General features: G+C 49.2%; 1 protein-coding gene across 11 annotated transcripts in view; it reads left to right on the top strand.

Annotated features, from left to right (window-relative positions):
• Window positions 1–20728, top strand: part of RALGDS (ral guanine nucleotide dissociation stimulator) — a 111973-nt gene that overhangs the window by 74919 nt on the left and 16326 nt on the right. For 2 of the 11 annotated variants that reach the window (XM_069986024.1, XM_069986023.1), the window contains exon 1: window positions 3788–5280. The exons of the other annotated variants lie outside the window; for them this stretch is intronic. In XM_069986024.1, the coding sequence (XP_069842125.1) occupies window positions 5098–5280 (183 nt within the window). In that variant the 5' untranslated portion in view covers window positions 3788–5097. Of the gene's footprint in view, window positions 1–3787; window positions 5281–20728 lie in introns of those variants that run through there. 11 annotated transcript variants of the gene reach the window in all.

Below are 20728 nucleotides of genomic sequence, written 5' to 3'. Positions count from 1 at the left end.
ACGCTGATCTTTTTAAAAACCAAATCGATGCTTTAAAATCGTTAAACAATCGTTTGGGCAAATTAAAGGGGATGTCCAGTTTACTAAACTCATTGTGTCACACCCTATTCATGGCCAGAGTAAAGAGCGGCTATAAAGAGTGTCTACCCCGAAGGGTCTGTGAATAAACACTGTGTAATGCTACATTTCCCCTGAGGTGGCGCTGCAGAGAACCTAAGCACTTATATTATAATATAATAATATAATAGCAGCTGCTTCTGATCTGGCTATTGTGGAGGGAGACTTTAAAGCGACTCCGTACCCACAATCTGTGCCCCCCAAACCACTTGCACCTTCGGATAGCTGCTTTTAATCCAAGATCTGTCCTGGGGTCCGTTCGGCAGGGGATGCAGTTATTGTCATAAAAAAACTGCTAATCCGGCAGCTCTGTGTCTAACGGCTGGGGCTTACATTTGTATATGCATTAGGCTGGCACCACCCCTCCGTCCTTCCTCCCCACCCTCTTCATCATTAGGAATCATCCAGGAACATTTACTGCTGTTTGAGCTTTGCACAGGTGTATTAACGATCCAGCCCATGTGCCGGGCTGCCACAGGTGGGGAATAGGAAGCAATCTGCCTGGAGTATTCCTAATAATGAGAAGGGTGGGGAGTAAGTACAGACAGGTGGTGCCAGCCTAATGCATATACAAATGTAAGCCCCAGCCGTTAGACACAGAGCTGCCGGATTAAAAGTTGTTTTTATCACTATAACTGCATCCCCTGCGGAACGGACCCCAGGACAGATCTTGGATTAAAAGCAGCTATCCGAAGGTACAAGGGATTTGGGGGGGGGGGGGGGGGTGTCAGATTGTGGGTACGGAGTTACTTTAAACAAATAGGTATTCTTGTCCAAAGTGGCCGACACCTTTTAGTTGCTCCATATAGCTTTCTTTATACAAATCGATGGATGTGGGGGGGGGGTTAGTGCCACCTTTTTGTCCATAGGGCATATCTGCTAGTGCAGAGTAAAGAACTATATGGTCATCTAGGACTGCAATGTATTGAAGGGGAGCTCAAGTAATGTGTTTTTTTTTTTCCACCAAACCATCTGGTGTCATAAATTATATAGATTTGTAATTTACTTCTATTTAACAATCTCCAGTTTTCCAGTACTTATCAGCTGCTGTATGTCATGCAGGAAGTGGTGTATTCTCTCCAGTCTGATACAGTGCTCTCTGCTGCCACCTTTGTCCATGTCAGGAACTGTCCAGAGCAGGAGAGGTTTTCTATGGGCATTTGCTGCTGCTCTGGACAGTTCCTGACATGGACAGAGGTGGCAGCAGAGAGCACTGTGTCAGACTGGATAGAATACACCACTTCCTGCAGGACATGCAGCAGCTGATAAGTACTGGGAGACTGGAGATTTTTTTTTATATAGAAGTAAATTGCATATTTTTTGGGGGGGTGAACAGCCCCTTAACATCTTTTGATCTCTTAATGGAGAATCCTGAGTGCTCGGTGTGTACATCTGTGTAGCAGAACGCCATGCCGCCATCCACTGGCCCCGCTGTTATCCAGGCTGGGTTCCCGTGAACTTCCTGTTTTGTCCAGCAGCACATTCCTCCGCAGAACACCGCACGGCCACAGCTCAGCACTTCTCGGAAATAGCACGGAAATGGACTTAAAACCCAAAATCTCCCGGCGTATTTTTATTGGCTGCGGCTCGTGACTCTGCAGTCTGAGCCGTAAATATTTTTGTAGTAAAGCGTTTTTGTTGACGCTTCATAATCCGTCTTCCCACCGCCGCTCAGATCCTATAACATCTGCTGCAAGCAGAAGCCTTCCTGTAATAGGTAACATGTGCGGAGGTCTGCCGACTCTACACACCATACTTCAAGAAATCGGGGACTGTATAATGAGATGCCGCCCATCCTAGAAGACTTAGATTTGTAAATTACTGCTACTTAAAAAATATCCAGTAATATCCAGTCTCCCAGTACTTATCAGCTGCTGTATGTCCTGCAGGAAGTGGTGTATTCTCTCCAGTCTGTATGTAATGTATAGCATAGAAGGGGTCCCATACTGCTGCTTCATGGCAACATGGACTGCACCATCTTACCTCCTCAGGGCTCCCGTCGCCATCTACTTTTACAGTAAAGTTGCCCTTGTCTCCTACAGATAAGGGGAAATAGAGTACCAAGTTCTGGGCTCTTCTCTCATTGCATGCTGGGATTTGTAGTTTTGCAATATCTGGCCTGATGGGCCTGGGGTAGAAGTGAGTACTTCCATATAGAATCACTATGGCGCCCCTCCTGGTGGACTGTCACATCTCTTCCCTGTTGATGTGACCCCCTTACTTCCATCTTCTGGAAGACTGATGGACAGGCTGCTTCCCCTCCATGTACCCACCTTATCTGCTGGATCCTTAGGGGCCGGGACAACTGCTATAACCCTATAACCCTTACAGTCAGGATGCTCCCTTATTCCACTGTCTGAATCCATTCTGGAGTCACGGGGTAAGGAAACTGAATGGTGAGTAGACTTGCTCCCTATAGGATCCTGTGTGATAAGGGCCACATAGCAAAAAACTGTACGGGGCCCCATGCATCCTGTACAGTGCTCTGATGAACATACTCACCTGACCCGGCGCAGATAAATGCTGCGGGGCTCTGACATTGGCTTCCTGCCCTGCCAGGGTCTTTGGACCTCCAGCCCCATTACATACTCACTCGGCCTAGTCCCCGTTCATTTAATCTCCGGCTCCCCGGCACACAGTTGACATTACTTGTGCACTGGGGAGCTGGGAGAACGGACCCCGGGGCCAGATAAGTATGTGTATGGCGGGGGGGGGGGGAGAGAGAGAGAGAGTCTTGTGGCTGGAGGTGCAGTGCTGTCAGTACATTTTTTTTTTTTTTTTTTGTGCAAAAATGTTGTACTTGTCTGACAAAGGGGCGTGGCTTGGGTAAAAGTTTTAAAAAGTCACTACATGTCTGTGCGTCTCCACTGTACCCGATGGAGGTGTAAAAATGTGGAAGAACAGCGCCACCCCTTTCCCCAGCTTGTGTGTGGTGTTACAAGTCAGCGCCATTCACTTCAATGGAACTGAGCTGCAAAACCCAAACTGAGGACAGGGGTGGTGCTGTATCTGACAGAAAGCCTGAAGAATTCCTTTAAAAAAGTGATAATGTGATGTCCGGCTCTGCTCCATCTCTGCACGGTGCGGGGGTCCCGGCTCTGCTCCACCATCTCTGCGGGGGTCCCGGCTCTGCTCCATCTCTGCGGGGGTCCCGGCTCTGCTCCACCATCTCTGCGGGGGTCCCGGCTCTGCTCCATCTCTGCGGGGGTCCCGGCTCTGCTCCATCTCTGCGGGGGTCCCGGCTCTGCTCCATCGGTGCGGGGGTCCCGGCTCTGCTCCATCGGTGCGGGGGTCCCGGCTCTGCTCCATCTCTGCGGGGGTCCCGGCTCTGCTCCATCTCTGCGGGGGTCCCGGCTCTGCTCCATCTCTGCGGGGGTCCCGGCTCTGCTCCATCTCTGCACGGTGCGGGGGTCCCGGCTCTGCTCCATCTCTGCGGGGGTCCCGGCTCTGCTCCACCATCTCTGCGGGGGTCCCGGCTCTGCTCCACCATCTCTGCGGGGGTCCGGGGCCAGCGGATCCAGCGCCGGTTTTCTCTCGCTCTCTGTGCCGGGCTCCTGCTTTGCATAGTGGGAGGGGACGACACGCCGGCTACGTCACTGTGTGGGCGGGGTCTGAGCTGCCAGTGTGAATGGCAAAAGGCAAAGCCCTGGAAATCCCGCAGCCCAAGCAGAGAAGAGAGTGCAGCTCTGGAGGACGGAGGCTGCTGCGGCTCTGCGGGGGGTCACAGGGCACGGAAACAACAGGAGAACAACCCCGAGAGGAGACCCCCATACATACCCAGACACCGCAGAGGAGACCTTGTATAAAGAGACCTCCATATACAGCAGAAGAGACCTCCATATACAGCAGGAGAGACCTCCATATACAGCAGGAGAGACCTCCATATACAGCAGGAGAGACCTCCATATACAGCAGGAGAGACCTCTATATACAGCAGAAGAGACCTCCATATACAGCAGGAGAGACCTCCATATACAGCAGGAGAGACCTCTATATACAGCAGAAGAGACCTCCATATACAGCAGGAGAGACCTCCATATACAGCAGAAGAGACCTCCATATACAGCAGGAGAGACCTCCATATACAGCAGGAGAGACCTCCATATACAGCAGGAGAGACCTCCATATACAGCAGGAGAGACCTCCATATACAGCAGAAGAGACCTCCATATACAGCAGGAGAGACCTCCATATACAGCAGGAGAGACCTCCATATACAGCAGAAGAGACCTCCATATACAGCAGGAGAGACCTCCATATACAGCAGAAGAGACCTCCATATACAGCAGGAGAGACCTCCATATACAGCAGGAGAGACCTCCATATACAGCAGGAGAGACCTCCATATACAGCAGGAGAGACCTCCATATACAGCAGGAGAGACCTCCATATACAGCAGGAGAGACCTCCATATACAGCAGGAGAGACCTCCATATACAGCAGGAGAGACCTCCATATACAGCAGGAGAGACCTCCATATAACCCAGAGGATACATTGTATCAGGACCAGCAGAGGAGACACTGTATAAAGAAGAGACACTGTATCAGGGGGAGACCTATAGGGAATACATTGTTCTTCATACAATCTCCAGGACCCACTGTATCCAGAGTAATCCATAGAAGATCCCTAGCAGATCTGCTCCTGTGTCAGGATCCCATCTCCCCCATGAGCAGAGGATCCATGGACTCTGGAGGGTCGTACATGGAGGAGGAGATGTACTGCAGCCAGATCTCTACTCCCTCCAGACCAAGGGAATCATTGTAACAGCACAGAGGATATTACAGAGCCTACCCAGGGGATATACAGTATACAGATACAGGAGATCCCAGGGATATACAGTGCACAGGTTACAGGAGATCCCAGGGATAGCAGCTGCCAGGATAGGGGCCACAACTCCACTGACCCCCCCACCTGAGCCCTGCCATGGTCCTCATCTGCCCTGCTGCCCCATAGAGATGCTGAACTGACAAGCAGTCCCTATGATTTTCCTAATGTTGCTGGAGCCTCACCATGACAAACCCGGCACCCCAGAAAAGATGTTCGATGGCTCCAGGAAGATGAGAAGTCTCTGGGATGGGGTGAAGCTGGAGGTGGCCGGGGACAGCAGTCCTGTAGTCCTCAGCAGTTTCACCCAGCTGGACCCTGATCTGCCCCCCTTGGAGGTGAGAGATTCTGTTTACTTGGCCAAACACCAGGCCCCTTCCCCTTGTTCTCTGACACCTGTTCCCACAATGGGGGGGGGGGGGGATCCTCAATAACAGAATTGACCAGGCTATTTAGGATTTACACAGCGACTATCACACCACTGATCGCCAGTGATTGTACCAGTCTGCGGCCAAAGTTTTACTGTGTAATGAAAAGTTTTGAAACTTTTTTTTTTTTTTTTCTTTATTATGTCATCTATCGTTGTCAGGATCTCTGCTTGCTGTCAGTAACTGGCAACCATTGCTCATATCCGTAGACCTCTGTGTCAATGACCCCCCCCCCCCCAACCCCCCCTGTGCGGTTTTGCAGGTAAACAGCAGTTTTAGGGTTCATTCACATTACACCACATCAAGCGTATATGTCTCAGTGCATGACCTATTACTTGTCCCAGTGCATATAGATCAATAGAGGAACACCATACATACCCAGCCATGTGTGCCATTACCGATCACTATGTCCACATGGATGGTTGGTTCTTCTTGACCATACCCTGATACATTGCAGCAGAACACAGCTGTGTGAGTAGGACTGGGCTCCATCCTGCAGAGGTAAATGGTTTCCATTCACTGACTGCCAGCGGAGATGACATAAAAAGGTGAAGAATGAAAGAAAAAAGTTTGATAGAAACATCTGGAACTTTCCATGATACAGTGATTGAGCGCCAGGGACAGGAAATATACTTTTGTATAGAATGGCAGCTAATGTATGTAATCCTGGTGGTATGAGGTTATACGTTTCGGCTTTGATGCTTTATCTTCACTTTGTGTCTATTCTGTATGGTCACTAGTTGTCCAGCCTATGGCTCAGCAGCTCTTACCAACCTACAACACCCAGCCAGCGGCTGTCCGGGCATGCTGGGGGCTGTAGTTTTGCAGCAACTGAAGAGTCACAGGTTGGGGAAACACAGTGTCAGGCCGTGATGGGAGTTGTACTTTTAGGGGAAAAACTACTGAAGGCCATAAACTACTTTACCAGTTCAGCAGAGGGTTAAATGGATTGTTCACCAAAATTGTTTTTCTTTCAAATCAACTGGCGACAGAGATTAGTAATTTCTATAAAAAATCTCCAGTCTTCCAGTACTTCTCAGCTGCTGTATGTCCTGCAGGAAATGGTGTATGCTCTCCAGTCTGACAGAGTGCTCCCTGCTGCCACCACTGTCCATGTCAGGAACTGTCCAGAGCAGCAGCAAATCCCCATAGAAAACCTCTGGACAGTTCCTGACATGGACAGAGGTGGCAGCAGAGAGCACTGTGTCACACTGGAGAGAATACACCACTTCCTGCAGGACATACAGCAGCTAAGTACTGGAAATTTTTGAATAAAGGTAAATTACAAATCTCTGGCACTTTCTAGCACCATTTGATTTGAAAGATTTTTTTTTTTTTTTTTCTGAACTACCCCTTTAACTGGTGTGTGTGTGTGCCCGCCACAGCCGGTAAGGTTTGTCTTGGCACCGGTGCCCAGAGGCGAGCGAGTTAACCTGCGGTAGCAGATGGAATTTTAATCATCAGTGGATTACGGTAGATGGAAAAACCACATCAAGTTCACATGCATTGGTTTATTGGGTAAAGTTTTTGCATCCAAAGGACTTGGACTGTGAAAAGGATTAGGTGATCAAAGAGAGGAGGGAGCCGAGCGGGGCTGCTGCCAGGAGGAGGGAAGGGGGGAGGGCGCTGGCCTTTACATCTCCATCATGCTGCACACTGATCTCCATGATAATCCCCAGGTAACACAGGTGTACAGGTGCATGGATGATAGATGGGATATATCCCGGTTACCTGGGCATTTAATGGAGATCACTGTATAGGTGCATGGGTGATGGGATATATCCCGGTTACCTGGTCATTATCATGGAGATCACTGGCTGTACAGGTGCATGGGTGATGGGATATATCCCGGTTACCTGGTCATTATCATGGAGATCACTGACTGTACAGGTGATAGATGGGTTATCTGGGTATTCTCATGGAGATCACTGGCTGTACAGGTGCATGGGTGATGGGATATATCCCGCTTACCTGGGCATTATCATGGAGATCACTGTACAGGTGCATGGGTGATAGATGAGATCTCGGGTTATATTAGTCTCTAGGAAAGCTGGGCACATTGTGACTGTCACCCAGCTTTCCTGACCCCTAAACAGCAAATCTGCTGAGTTACGGGAGTTACGTAAAGGAGTATTCCACTCAAACGTAACTTTTGATATGTTGCTGCCCATGGTGAGACTAACAATTCCTTCCATACTTGTTATTATCTATTCAGTCACCTTCCCCCAGTTCTCAGCTGCTGCTTTCTGCTGAAGACACAAAAATCTGTGTGTGAGCTTTTTCTGTCTCCTCCTCCCCCCTCACTTCTGAGACAGCTGATGTAAGCAAGTCCCTGGCAGGCTGTATTTGCAACTTTGTAGCTTGTTTGTAATGCTACGAGGGTTAACCCCAGTGAGGTCATCGGCAACTGCACCTCAGAGTAACCATCTAGGTATTACAAATAAGCTACAATGTTACAGATACAGCCAGCCAGGGACTTGTTTACATCTCAGAAGGGAGGGGGGAGGAGGAGACAGAGAGAAAAGCTCACACACACATTTTTGTGTCTTCAGCAGAAAGCAGCAGCTGAGAACTGGGGGAAGGAGACTGAATAGATAATGGGTATGGAAGGAATTGTTAGTCCCACCATGGGCAGCAACATATGAAAAGTGAATACCCCTTTACCTAGTTGGTCCATACGGGAGCCTATAGGTCTGTTGTGACAGTCACCCAGCTTTCCTGGACACTATATGGCAAAACTTAGTGTCTGTATACAGGTTATTCAAAGAGACAGCTTAGTCACTGGGTATGTTGTAACAGTAACTCTATTATGTGGCAGTAAGGACAAGATATACCTGCTTCAGGAGTATGGGAAAGCTGGGTGGTGGTATACTGAGCAGCATAGCCTGACACACAGCTAGACATTGGTCATTATAGGAGCCAGGACAAGCTATAGCCATTCAGAAGTATGGGAAAGCTGTGTGGTGGTATACTGAGCAGCATAGCCTGACACACAGCTAGACACTGGTCAGTATAGGATCCAGGACAAGCTATAAGGTGGTATACCATTCAGGAGTATGGGAAAGCTGGGTGGTGATATACTGAACCGCATAGCGTGACACACACAGCTAGACATTGGTCATTATAGGAGCCAGGACAAGCTATAGCCATTCAGAAGTATGGGAAAGCTGTGTGGTGGTATACTGAGCAGCATAGCCTTACATACAGCTAGACATTGGTCAGTATAGGATCCAGGACAAGCTATAGGGTGGTATACCATTCAGGAGTATGGGAAAGCTGGGCAGATGCCCCTGTACAGCTGGACTTGGCAGCCATATTGGCTCAGGTTTTCCTAGAGAACAGCCCTCTGACACTGCTCGTAGCCCCCCCGAGAGTCTGGGGGTTGTTGTGCTCCTCCGCTCCCTGTTCCTTCCTCCGGATCTCCCAAAAACAATAGAGGAGCAGGATTTAACCCCTTGTATGGCTGGTGTCTGATAACCCCCTTGTATTCTATGTCCAGGTGAGAATGATGGTGGCCCCTGGGGGGAGATGAAAGCCACAGCCCCCCCACCACCACCATCCTCAGGTGGCTCCCTGAGGGGATTTTGTTCCATCTCCATTACATGCAGGGTATAATTACACGCCTGTCATTGTGCTGCTGCTGCTTGTTGTTGTTGTGTGGATGGAGATGCCATCGGGCTGACAGGGCTGCGTCAGTGTGAATAATTGCCAAGCTCACGTGACCAGCCACACTGAGAATCCTGGCAATGAGGAAGCGGGATGGCTACAACTCCTGCAATCCGCTCAGGGCATGATGGGAGTTGTAGTTGGAGAACCACAGACTGGGTTACAGTGTTCCAGAACAGGGATGGGGAACCCTCTAGGCCCAAAGGCTGTCCCGGCATGATGGCAATTGTAGTTTTGCAACAGCTGGAGGACTAAAGGTTCCCCATCCTTGCTCTAGAATATCACTATCCAATGTTCTAGATTATTGCTCTATGGTTCTAGATCAGGGGCGTCAAATTCAGACCCTCCAGCTGTTGGAAAACTACAATTCCCATCATGCCTGGACAGCCAAAGCCTGATGGGAGTTGTAGTTGGGCTCCCCTTCCCTGCAGTATAGCATGTGACAGTCTTCAGCCGGCTGCACAGCATTCTGGGAGAATATTGTGGATTCCAGCCTCCTCTGGTCTATAGACACACAAGGAGGTTGCACCCGGTGAGATTATAGGTCTGTGGGTTACCTGCGGGCGCTGTCAGCTTTACTATGTGTGAGCGGAGGAGCCATGATGGCTTCTCTCATCACGAATCGATATCACATTAAAGGGATCAAGTAAAGCCTGAGCCACAGGCGTCACACAGCTGTGATCCTAATGCAAACAACATGGCGGCTGCTGGGGGGGGGAGAGGTATGGCCTCCATAACGCATCCAGATACGTCTGATATCGGTGTATGTATACAGCATGTATTCTGTATAGAGCTACATACTAATACATATATACTTGTGTGTGTACATTGCAGGCTGTGGGGGCCCTGGACATCAGGGGGTTAACACTTTAGAGTAAGCAGAAGGGGCTCTTGTTTATACTCGGTAGAGTTCAAAGGGAGGGGATAGAGCCTGCGCCCCCCACCCCCTACACATCACATGGCCCTGCTAATACTTAGCAGATGCTGCCGCCTTTTTATCTGCCTCACTGCATTCCTCTGCATCCCTTCTCTCTCCGGGATACGGGAATGGCGGGGAGGCCGCCGGGATCCGGGGATGGCGGGGAGGCCGCCGGGATCCGGGGATGGCGGGGAGGCCGCCGGGATCCGGGGATGGCGGGGAGGCCGCCGGGATCCGGGGATGGCGGGGAGGCCGCCGGGATCCGGGGATGGCGGGGAGGCCGCCGGGATCCGGGGATGGCGGGGAGGCCGCCGGGATCCGGGGATGGCCGCCGGAGATGGAGGGCAGGCCAATGGGATACGGGAATGAAGGGGAGGCCGCCGGGATCCGGGGATGGCGGGGAGGCCGCTGGGATCCGGGGATGGCCGCCGGAGATGGAGGGCAGGCCAATGGGATGCAGGGAGGGAAGGGAGGCCGCCGGGATGGAGGGGAGGCTGAGTTGCTGCTGCACATCTGATCAGCTTCACCAGCCAGGATCTCTAGGATATAATGGGGTCCATACATAGAAGAAAATCACTTATATAGCAATTCCTAAACCCTATTTAAAGGGATTCTATTTAACGTTTCAAAAAAACATGTCTGCCTGCACAGCCTGAGGACAACTTGTGTTCCCCAACCTCTCCAGCTGTTGCGAAACTGCACCCGCTGTAAACCTATAGTCGGCATGGTAACCGCAGAGAGGTCCATATCTGTTTCTTTTTTGCAGCATATGGAACCAATGTTGGATAATGACCTGGTGAGGGATTGCCTAATCCTCTGCCCCCCGGGGTTAGTTAGGGTGACTCCATACACAAGTATAACATCATAGATCCCTGATACATCAGTCACTGCAGTGTAATGTCATCTCTTATTTTTAGCGTTCCTCTTCCTCGCCGCCCATGGCCGCAGCACTAAGCCCTTGTCAGTAGCGTGGGGTTCTTCTGTGCACACGGGGTGTGACCTCTCTGCTTGTATTAGGTGTCACCTGTGCTGCCGGCTGACGTCAGTCTACATTCTATACATGACATAGCCGGCCCGCTCACAATGCGCACACGTTACCCCAGTGGGATAGGCTGCCCCGCTCTAAGGCTTTTACGTCTTTCTCCTAAATGACATTATGTTCTCGGACGTCGCAGGAACCCGTGATGGCTGATGATTAAATTTCACTGTTTTTCAACCAAAAGTTCACATTTCCTTAAAGGGCTCTTATTTCTCTATATACCATAGTACTGGAGGCAGTAAAGTAAATGTAGAAAGTCATTTTTATCAGTCATAGCTCAATGATGTCATGGTCATGGTGATGTCATCTTCTATTGTGTTGTAGATGTGATTGTGCTCACTGTGGCCCCAGGGCCTGAAACCCCCCTGTCCCTTTGTCGGTGTGTACACAGAAAGGGGGGGGGGGACAATGTTGCTTTGTGTGGCTGTGATAACGTTATTTGTGTTAGATAGTGGGGGGGGGGGGGAGGTCACATGATGTCTGATGGATGTTTTGTGATGGTGTGCAAATATGGTATTATGGTGCGGTCTCTGTAAGCGATCAGATCTATCAGTCATTATCAATACAGTTCCATCCATGTCCCCAGATGAGGCCTAGATGGGCGTGTTTTATCCCTATGTACTCCAGGGGGTGGGGCTTATCTCTGAGCACTCCAGAGGGCGGGGCTTACTACCTCTCATCCCCTGACGTGCACTTTGAAGACTATTTAGTCGGCAATCACAACTCGTGTTCAAAACATAAACATAATAATTAAAAAAAAATAATTCTATATATTTTACAGAAAATAAAGAGCGATAAGAGCAGAATGTGGTGATGTGCTGCAGTTGGGGCCGGAGAGGCCTCGGGGACCGTGTGAGCGCCCTGGTTGCTATCTGCTGTAGTTTAATATTTACCTTCATTGACCTCTCACCCATCATGGCGGCCTCTTATCTCTCCGCTGTTTACTTTACTGCCAGCTCTTTCTATTCTTTGCCATCTATGTTTCATTTAGTAAAGTTAAACCCTTATAAGACGGCGCAGTGTAGCAGCGCGGGGTTAATCAGGACGGGGCCTGTATTCCCGAGATCAGCGCCTCTTCTTCTTTCCCCGCCCCCCCCCCCCCTTTCTGGAATATAGTTTATTTTTCCTGGCAAAGCTTCTCGCCATCTGCAGATCCCCCCCCCCCCCCACGCTCGGCCATTTAGGGACCAGAAAAAAGTTATGAAAAAACCATCAACCATCAGTTAATTGGTGGCAGAGCGAGCGCTGCAGAGAATCACTTAACACTGTTTGTGGCTTATTTAATGACTTGGCTGAAATCAGAGAGGCAATAACCGAGGAATGGCGAGATCCTTAAAGGAACAATCCAGGCAAATCCCAGTTATGTCAAATGTAGCTCCTGAAGGGGCGGGCCATGTCTTGTGTGTTCTTTTAATGTTTGTGTCACGCTCTGCCCCCTGTATGATTGTTCTTTTCGAGGATCCTCACACTATAGATTTAAAGGGGAACTCCAGCAAATCAACTGGTGTTGATTTGTAATTTGTTTCTATAAAAAAATCTCCAGTCTTCCTGTACTTATCAGCTGCTGTATGCCCTGTAGGAAGAGGCATATTCTTTCCATTCTTATACAGTGCTCTCTGCTGCCACCTCTGTCCATGTCAGGAACTGTCCAGAGCAGCAGCAAATCCCCATAGAAAACCTCTCCTGCTCTGGACAGTTCCTGACATGGACAGAGGTGGCAGCAGAGAGCAATGTGTCAGACTGGAGAGAATACACCACTGCCTGCAGGACAAACAGCAGCTGATAAGTACTGAAAGGCTGGAGATTTTTTTTATTAGAAGTAAATTATAAATCTGTATAACTTATATAACTGTATAACACCAGTTGATATGAATGGATTTTTTATTTTTTTTGGTAGAGTACCCTTTTAATTCCCCCAGAGTATCACTTCACTTCTGTCTTGTTAGTGCACCTGCAGCCAAGGAGACGTGCCGCAGCCACCAGCCCCCACCGCTCACCACTATGAAAGGTTTTCGGGAAATTGGGTAATTTTATTTTTTATTTTTTTGGAAAAACAACCCTACATCCTCTGTGACTGCGTCCTGACAGCGCGCTTTACACCAACCTCCCCCCTAGAAGCCAGGAGAATCCACAGACAGACATCTGCCTCTGATTCACACTGAAGGGTTTCATGTGAAGGGAGAATAAAAACAAACAGAAAACATGTGGAATGGCTGACCACGCACTGAAATAATCATGAAAAACTTCCAGGATAATGAAATACATACATGACATATTCTTACATCCTAATGTCCAGGGCTCCTTAAGACTGTCCCCCAACTTCTTCAGACCCCAGATGGGCAGATGTCTAGCTATGGCTTTAGGTTAGAGGGTGGTGCCATATTGGATTACGCCCGTATCTGTCTGATAGGATGGGATGTAGGTCACTGGGTCAGCTGCATGACACCTTCCTATCCTCCATGGTAAATCTCAGCATCAGATTGCAGAAGTGATCGCTCTGGTATTCCCCAAACTCTTCCACCCCTCAACCTCCATGTTACTTCCCCTTATTACCTCTCATCTCTTGTCATTAACATAGAAGAGGGGGAAAAGGCAAGAATATTCTCAGGTTTATCAGAATGGGGGGTGACAGAGGGCAGCCATTCTCCGCCCCTTGTCTGTATGTGGCAGCCATCCCCCGGGCCTTGTCTGTATGTGGCGGCCATCTCCCGGGCCTTGTCTGTATGTGGCGGCCATCTCCCGGGCCTTGTCTGCATGTGGTGCCATCCCCCAGGCCTTGTCTGCATGTGGCAGACATCTCCCGGGCCTTGTCTGCATGTGGCGGACATCCCCTGGGCCTTGTCTGTATGTGGCAGCCATCCCCCGGGCCTTGTCTGTATGTGGCAGCCATCCCCCGGGCCTTGTCTGTATGTGGCAGCCATCCCCCGGGCCTTGTCTGCATGTGGCGGACATCCCCCGGGCCTTGTCTGTATGTGGCGGCCATCTCCCGGGCCTTGTCTGCATGTGGTGGACATCCCCTGGGCCTTGTCTGTATGTGGCGGCCATCTCCCGGGCCTTGTCTGCATGTGGCGGACATCCCCTGGGCCTTGTCTGTATGTGGCGGCCACCCCCCGGGCCTTGACTGTATGTGGCGGCCATCTCCCGGGCCTTGTCTGTATGTGGCGGTCATCCCATCCCCCGGGCCTTGTCTGCATGTGGCGGCCATCCCCCAGGCCTTGTCTGCATGTGGCAGACATCTCCCGGGCCTTGTCTGCATGTGGCGGACATCCCCTGGGCCTTGTCTGTATGTGGCGGACATCCCCCGGGCCTTGTCTGTATGTGGCGGACATCCCCTGGGCCTTGTCTGTATGTGGCGACCACCCCCCGGGCCTTGTCTGTATGTGGCGGCCACCCCCCGGGCCTTGTCTGCATGTGGCGGACATCCCCCGGGCCTTGTCTGTATGTGGCGGCCATCCCCTACCCCTTGTCTGTATGTGGCGGCCATCTCCCGGCTCTTGACTGTATGTGGCGGCCATCTCCCGGCCCTTGACTGTATGTAGCGGCCATCTCCCGGGCCTTGTCTGTATGTGGCGGCCATCTCCCGGGCCTTGTCTGTATGTGGCAGCCATCCCCTACCCCTTGTCTGTATGTGGCAGCCATCCCCTACCCCTTGTCTGTATGTGGCGGCCATCCCCTACCCCTTGTCTGTATGTGGCGGCCATCCCCTACCCCTTGTCTGTATGTGGCAGCCATCCCCTACCCCTTGTCTGTATGTGGCAGCCATCCCCTACCCCTTGTCTGTATGTGGCGGCCATCCCCTACCCCTTGTCTGTATGTGGCGGCCATCTCCCGGGCCTTGTCTGTATGTGGCGGCCATCCCCTACCCCTTGTCTGTATGTGGCAGCCATCCCCTACCCCTTGTCTGTATGTGGCGGCCATCCCCTACCCCTTGTCTGTATGTGGCGGCCATCTCCCGGGCCTTGTCTGTATGTGGCGGCCATCCCCTACCCCTTGTCTGTATGTGGCGGCCATCCCCTACCCCTTGTCTGTATGTGGCGGCCATCACCCGGGCCTTGTCTGTATGTGGCGGCCCCCCCCTGCCGCCTTGTCTGTATGTGGCGGCCATCTTTGCTTGGACAGTTCTGTCCCTTTACCCTTTTGCCTTATACAGTGACCAGCGTGACCTTCCCGGTAGACGTCTGTCTATAGAGATCATGTCAGGAGAATCAATATGTCTCTCAGCAGTGACTTCCCATTGTATTGGCTCGGTGATCGGGGGGGGGGTCATGCTTAGTTGAGGTCACGCTCAGTTGGATGGCGGCTCATGTAATGAAGGGGGAAAAATAGCAAATTCCATTACAAAAATTTCATTCCCTTTTTTTTTAACTTTTGTATATTTTTTTTCTAGTAATTTTGTTCTGGGTTCTTCTCAGGTTGAGTCTGTTTTTATATAGCTGGCTGTAAAATAGGACACCCCCCCTCCTCTGCTGACGGGTGAGTGTTGTCATGGTAACCAGTTTTAGGGGCATTGTCAAGTGACCTGGATACAGCGGAGCCTGGGATTGTGTTCGATCCATAGGGAAGTGATGAATTCCTGCACACTCAGCTCCCCCCTCCCCCTCCATCCTCTATATTGACATGATCCCACCATGTGGAGCACACAGCTCGCCCATACCATCATGGACGCTGCGTTTCCAGGATTTGGCAGAGAGATTTAGGGCGAAGATTTTATCAAGGGAGTAAGATTATAATTCACTTGCAAATTGTTGCAGACGTTCCGGGGTCATCGCTTCATTTACATATCCAGGATAGACTCCATGCAAATCGCATCCGGCCCCATCTACAGTGACGGCCTGTAATCCTGAGTGGGTATACAGCGTATACTCCTATATCCTCCTGCTGGTAATAGAGTGTCCTGGCCCTATAGCCGGCGGCCATATATCCATGAGAAGTTACAGCTCTGGCCCCATCTATCGTGACGGTCTGTAATCCCGAGCAAGTATACAGCGTATACTCCTATATCCTCCTGCTGGTAATAGGAGTTCTGGCCCTATAGCCGGCAGCCATGTATCAATGAGGAGTCACAGCTCTGGCCCCATCTATTTTAATGGTCTGTAATCCTGAGCGGGTATACAGCGTATACTGGTATATCCTCCTGCTGGTTATGGAAGGGTCCTGGCCCTATAGCCGGCAGCCATGCATCCGTAAGAGGTCACAGCTATTGTTACCATCAGATGGAGAGAAGTGGCCCCCCCACCTACACCCCCCTGCCCACTCTATTGACTCACAGAGAATAAAAACCTATAAAAAAATTTCCTAAACAAATTATACCCGCTCCATGGATTTAGCCTAAGATTGGGAAAGACTGGTGACAACCAAGATGGCCACCCCCGGAAAGGATTGTCACCCAGCTTTCCCAAATCTAGTCCAGTACTAGGAAAGCAAGGGTGGAAATGGAATCACTGGCGGCCATATTGGTTCTTGATGTCTCCTTTTTATATAGATTGTGTGGAATTTTAGGCAAAAAATTAGCAAATCTTTAATTGTTTAAATTTTTTTTTGTTCTTTTTGTGATTTTTATATATTTTTTTATATATAATTTTTTTTCAATCTTACATATTTTATTTGTTTTGTGTAATTATGTATTTGGTTTTTGTTTTATGTATTTTTTATTTTTAATTTATGTAATATACTTTGTTTTACATATACTTTTTTTGTTTGTGTTTTTAGTGACATGCAGTATACTTTTTTTGTATTTTTTTTTTAGCCCTATTTTTGTTTTTGTATTGTGTCTGAGTATTTATTATTTTATGTCAGATTGGAAAGAATAAACCACTTCCTGCAGGACATACAGCGGCTGATAAGTACTGGAAGACTGGAGATTATTAAATAGAAATAAAATACAAATCTGTATTTCTGAAACCAGTTGATTTGAAACAAAAAAAAATGCTGAAGTGCCCCTTTAAGGCGTAATCGGCGCCCGGGGAGAGATTTATCCCCCCTCTGGTTTATTATAAGCAGCGCAGATGATTGCACATTATTACATAACGGTAAATTACAGGCTATAAAGTGTGGAAATGGCAGGGAAATGTTAATCGGCTGGGATTTATGTATTGCACAACCTCGCGCCCTGGATTAGTGACCTTTATAATATTTCGCAGCCACGACGGCGGTGGCGGCCGCCATGTTTAATTGCAGCCTAGCGGGCAGAGATCTGCTGATCATTAGGTTTTACAGTCGTCTCCCAGACCTAATATCTCGGCTCATTTGCTTGATTCCCCCCCTGTATTATGCTGTAGGTCGTGAGGTCAGCCATGTTGCTGGAGGACAGCACCACCAGCGACCTCTTCTATGGTCTTGTGTTTTGCGGCGCTGGAAAGTGAACGCTTCAAAGGTTGTTCTGTAACTATAGACTGTGGTTTATTGTGGCTGTATAGTTCATTGTTGGGGATTTACTACAGTATTGATGGACTCTTTTATGACTGCCCAACCCACCAGTTGCAAAACTACAACTCTCATCATGCCTGGACAGCCGAAGGCTGTCCAGGCATGATGGGAGTTGTAGTTTTGCAACCATTGTATCCCAATTATGTTATGAAACAATAAGCCTATGTATGAGTCAATGCTGAGCCCTCCTGGATTATATTGAGCCGGGAAAGGGGGGGGGGGTCTCCGCCATCTTGCATTGTGCTCGGCGGGGGGGGCAGTAAGATTTGTTTTTTCTGTAACAGAATTTCCAAGAAACAATGCCGCGCCTTCTCTGCCTCCCAAAGCAGAACAGTCTGTCTCCTGCTGGAGCTAAGAGGTTTATGGGCTTATGAGCTCCTGGCCGCCTCCGTGGGGCTGTCACAAGACCCCGCCGCCAATGATCAGCGACTTACCCACTCCACCAAAGGCCACAAAGCGATTTGCAGCACTTTATATTCTTGGAACAAAATGTTAAAAATGTAACATTGTATAAGTTTTTTTTTTTTTTCAGTTTTGTTTTCTTTCCATTATTTTCTCTCCACGTCATGGCCCCCGGGGGCCGGTTACCATCCAGGGCTCCTGCAGGGCTTACACGTCGTCTTGTGTGTTGTGATACGTCTTGTCACTATGTATCCTGCCATTGTTACTGTGTGACTAAACACCGGGTCACTTTACCACAATAGCACTTGGGGAGGAGGGGGAGGTCATGTGATCTTTTCGGCATTCACTTTTTGTCTCTTGGTGATTTTCTTGCTTTTGTTTTGTTGTTTTCTTCTAAGAAAAGGAAGTAGGTAGGTAGGAGCGGAATCTCCTCAATGCTCATTATAGCTGGCCGAAACTGCGGAAACAGATGTGTGCACGCTCTTCTGCTCCCGGCAATGGCGCCCCCATCAGACTAAAAGGGGCAGGAGCCGTCTCTATGAAGAGCAAAGAGTGTTATATGGACAACCCAGGCAGCATGCAATACTTAATTTCCCCAGTGGCGGCGCTGCAGGGAGATGGAACACTTGGTGCTTCGGTTTTCTGCAATTCTGTGGTTTTTCCAATGAGGAATTTTCAAAGGGCTTGTCCACAAATAGGAAAACATGGCTGCCCCCAACCCCCCCCCCCCCCCCAAACAAAAAGCACCATTACTGTACACAGGTTAGAACTGGTATTGCAGCTCATTTCAATACTAAACTAGACTTGACACAGTCCATACAGCTGATATACCGGAGCGACTCCGCTATAGCCACACAGCTTTCCCAGATTCCTGATGGCAATAATTCGCGTGTCCTGGATGTCATGTGTCTTTTTAAAGGGATTGTTCACCCCCCAAAACAAATTCTTTCAAATCAACTGGTGCCAGAAAGCACAGGGAATACGCCACTTCCTGCAGGACACACAGCAGCTGATAAGTACTGGAAGACTGTAGAGTTTTAAATAGAAGTAAATTACAAATCTAAATAACTTTTTGAGACCTGTTGATGGAATTTTTTTCTGTGAACTACCCCTATAAGAGCAGCATTCTGTATACCGTCGCCATCCTCCCACCCAATAATCTAGGATACTTCATTGTTGGTTACTTCTATGGCTTTTCCTCAGGGGGGTTACGTTATTTATAGTCACATTTCCCCCCCCCCCCCCAGTTACCTGCGTCAAGGACGTGAGTCATGGTGGACGGTAGGGGGCGCTTCCCGTCACCCCTTATAGACTCGGTCAGCGCCCGCTCTTTTGTGGTCACTTTCTATGGCCCCCCCCCATCCCCCTCCGTCTTCTGGTTTCTTCCTCTATTGTGAAGATCTTTTATTTTCCAGTCACATTAAAAACTTGGTCTAAAAATAAGAAGGAAAAAGAAAGAGGAAGCAAGTGCTATAAGTGAACCGCACGAAACCAGCGACCGCAGTCATGTGACCGGCCTGGCTACGGGAAAGCTGGGTGGCAGCTATTAGTATAGAACAATGTATCCCACCCTGTAGCAAAACTACAACTCCCAGCATGCCCTGACAGCTTTTGGCTGGGAGTTGTAGTTCTGCATGCCCTGACTGCTTTCGTCTGGGAGTTGTAGTTCTGCATGCCCTGATGGCTTTCGGCTGGGAGTTGTAGTTCTGCATGCTCTGATGGCTTTCGGCTGGGAGTTGTAGTTCTGCATGCTCTGATGGCTTTTGGCTGGGAGTTGTAGTTCTGCATGCCTTGACTGCTTTCGGCTGGGAGTTGTAGTTCTGCATGCTCTGATGGCTTTCGGCTGGGAGTTGTAGTTCTGCATGGCCTGGCGACTGTTGGCTGGGAGTTGTAGTGTTGGTGCTTGCTCCTTCCTGTATTCCAGGATTACATTGACCCAGTGTGACCCCCTCTCTGTAAATCCACACTGTGCTGCTGGTTTACCTTCACAGGTCACAATGGCTCAGTGGTTAGGAGCGCCACCTCCATACCTCCTCCTCCTCTGCTGCTGCGGCTCCTCTTCTCTGAGGTGCTATAACACGCGGTCCCTCGGCCTCCGCTCTCGCTCACTCGTCAGCCCACCAGCTTTCACTATTAGTCAGGACACTTTGCAGTGGTGCATGTGTGGTTAGAGTGCAAGCTCCTGTGTACACAGCTGTGTGTGTGTATATATGTGTGTGTGTGTGTGTGTGTGTGTGTATATATATAATATATATATATATATATATATATATATGTGTGTGTGTGTGTGTATATATATATATATATATATATATATATATATATATATATATATATAATTATACACACACTGCTGTATGCTGCACCATGAGCATCGCCTTATTATGATGGAGGTACTGGCTGCACTGGGGTATCTAAGCCTATCCTGGGTGATACGGTCTGCTGAACTGCTGTATCTAATCCTACAATGCATAATACTGTATGCGGCGACAGGTATCTAATCTTTTATGTGCGATACTGTTTCCTGAGCTAGTGTATCTATGCTGAGTTTCTATTCCTGTTAGGTGTGTTACTGTCTGCTGAGCTTGAGTATCTAAGCTTATAATGTGTGATACGGTCTCCTGAGCTATCATGAATCTAATCTTATAAAGTGATAATCACGTGATATATGCTTGGATACAGTAAAGAGTATTGCGATAGAAGATTAGATACATGGATCTTGAAAGGATCAGATGGATTCACACATGAGACCGTATTACACGTTATAAGCTTAGATACACTAGCCCAACAGACCATATCGCACATGACTGGATTAGATACACAGTTCAGAAGACCTTATCACATCATATAAGCTTAGGTACAGTAAAGAGTACTTGTGTATCTAATCCTGGTGTGTGTGTGTGATG

The sequence above is a fragment of the Dendropsophus ebraccatus genome, chromosome 10, assembly GCF_027789765.1.
Source record: "Dendropsophus ebraccatus isolate aDenEbr1 chromosome 10, aDenEbr1.pat, whole genome shotgun sequence".
NCBI lineage: Eukaryota > Metazoa > Chordata > Amphibia > Anura > Hylidae > Dendropsophus > Dendropsophus ebraccatus.
Note: the sequence above shows the minus strand (reverse complement) of the source record. Positions and strands in the feature narration are given on the sequence as shown.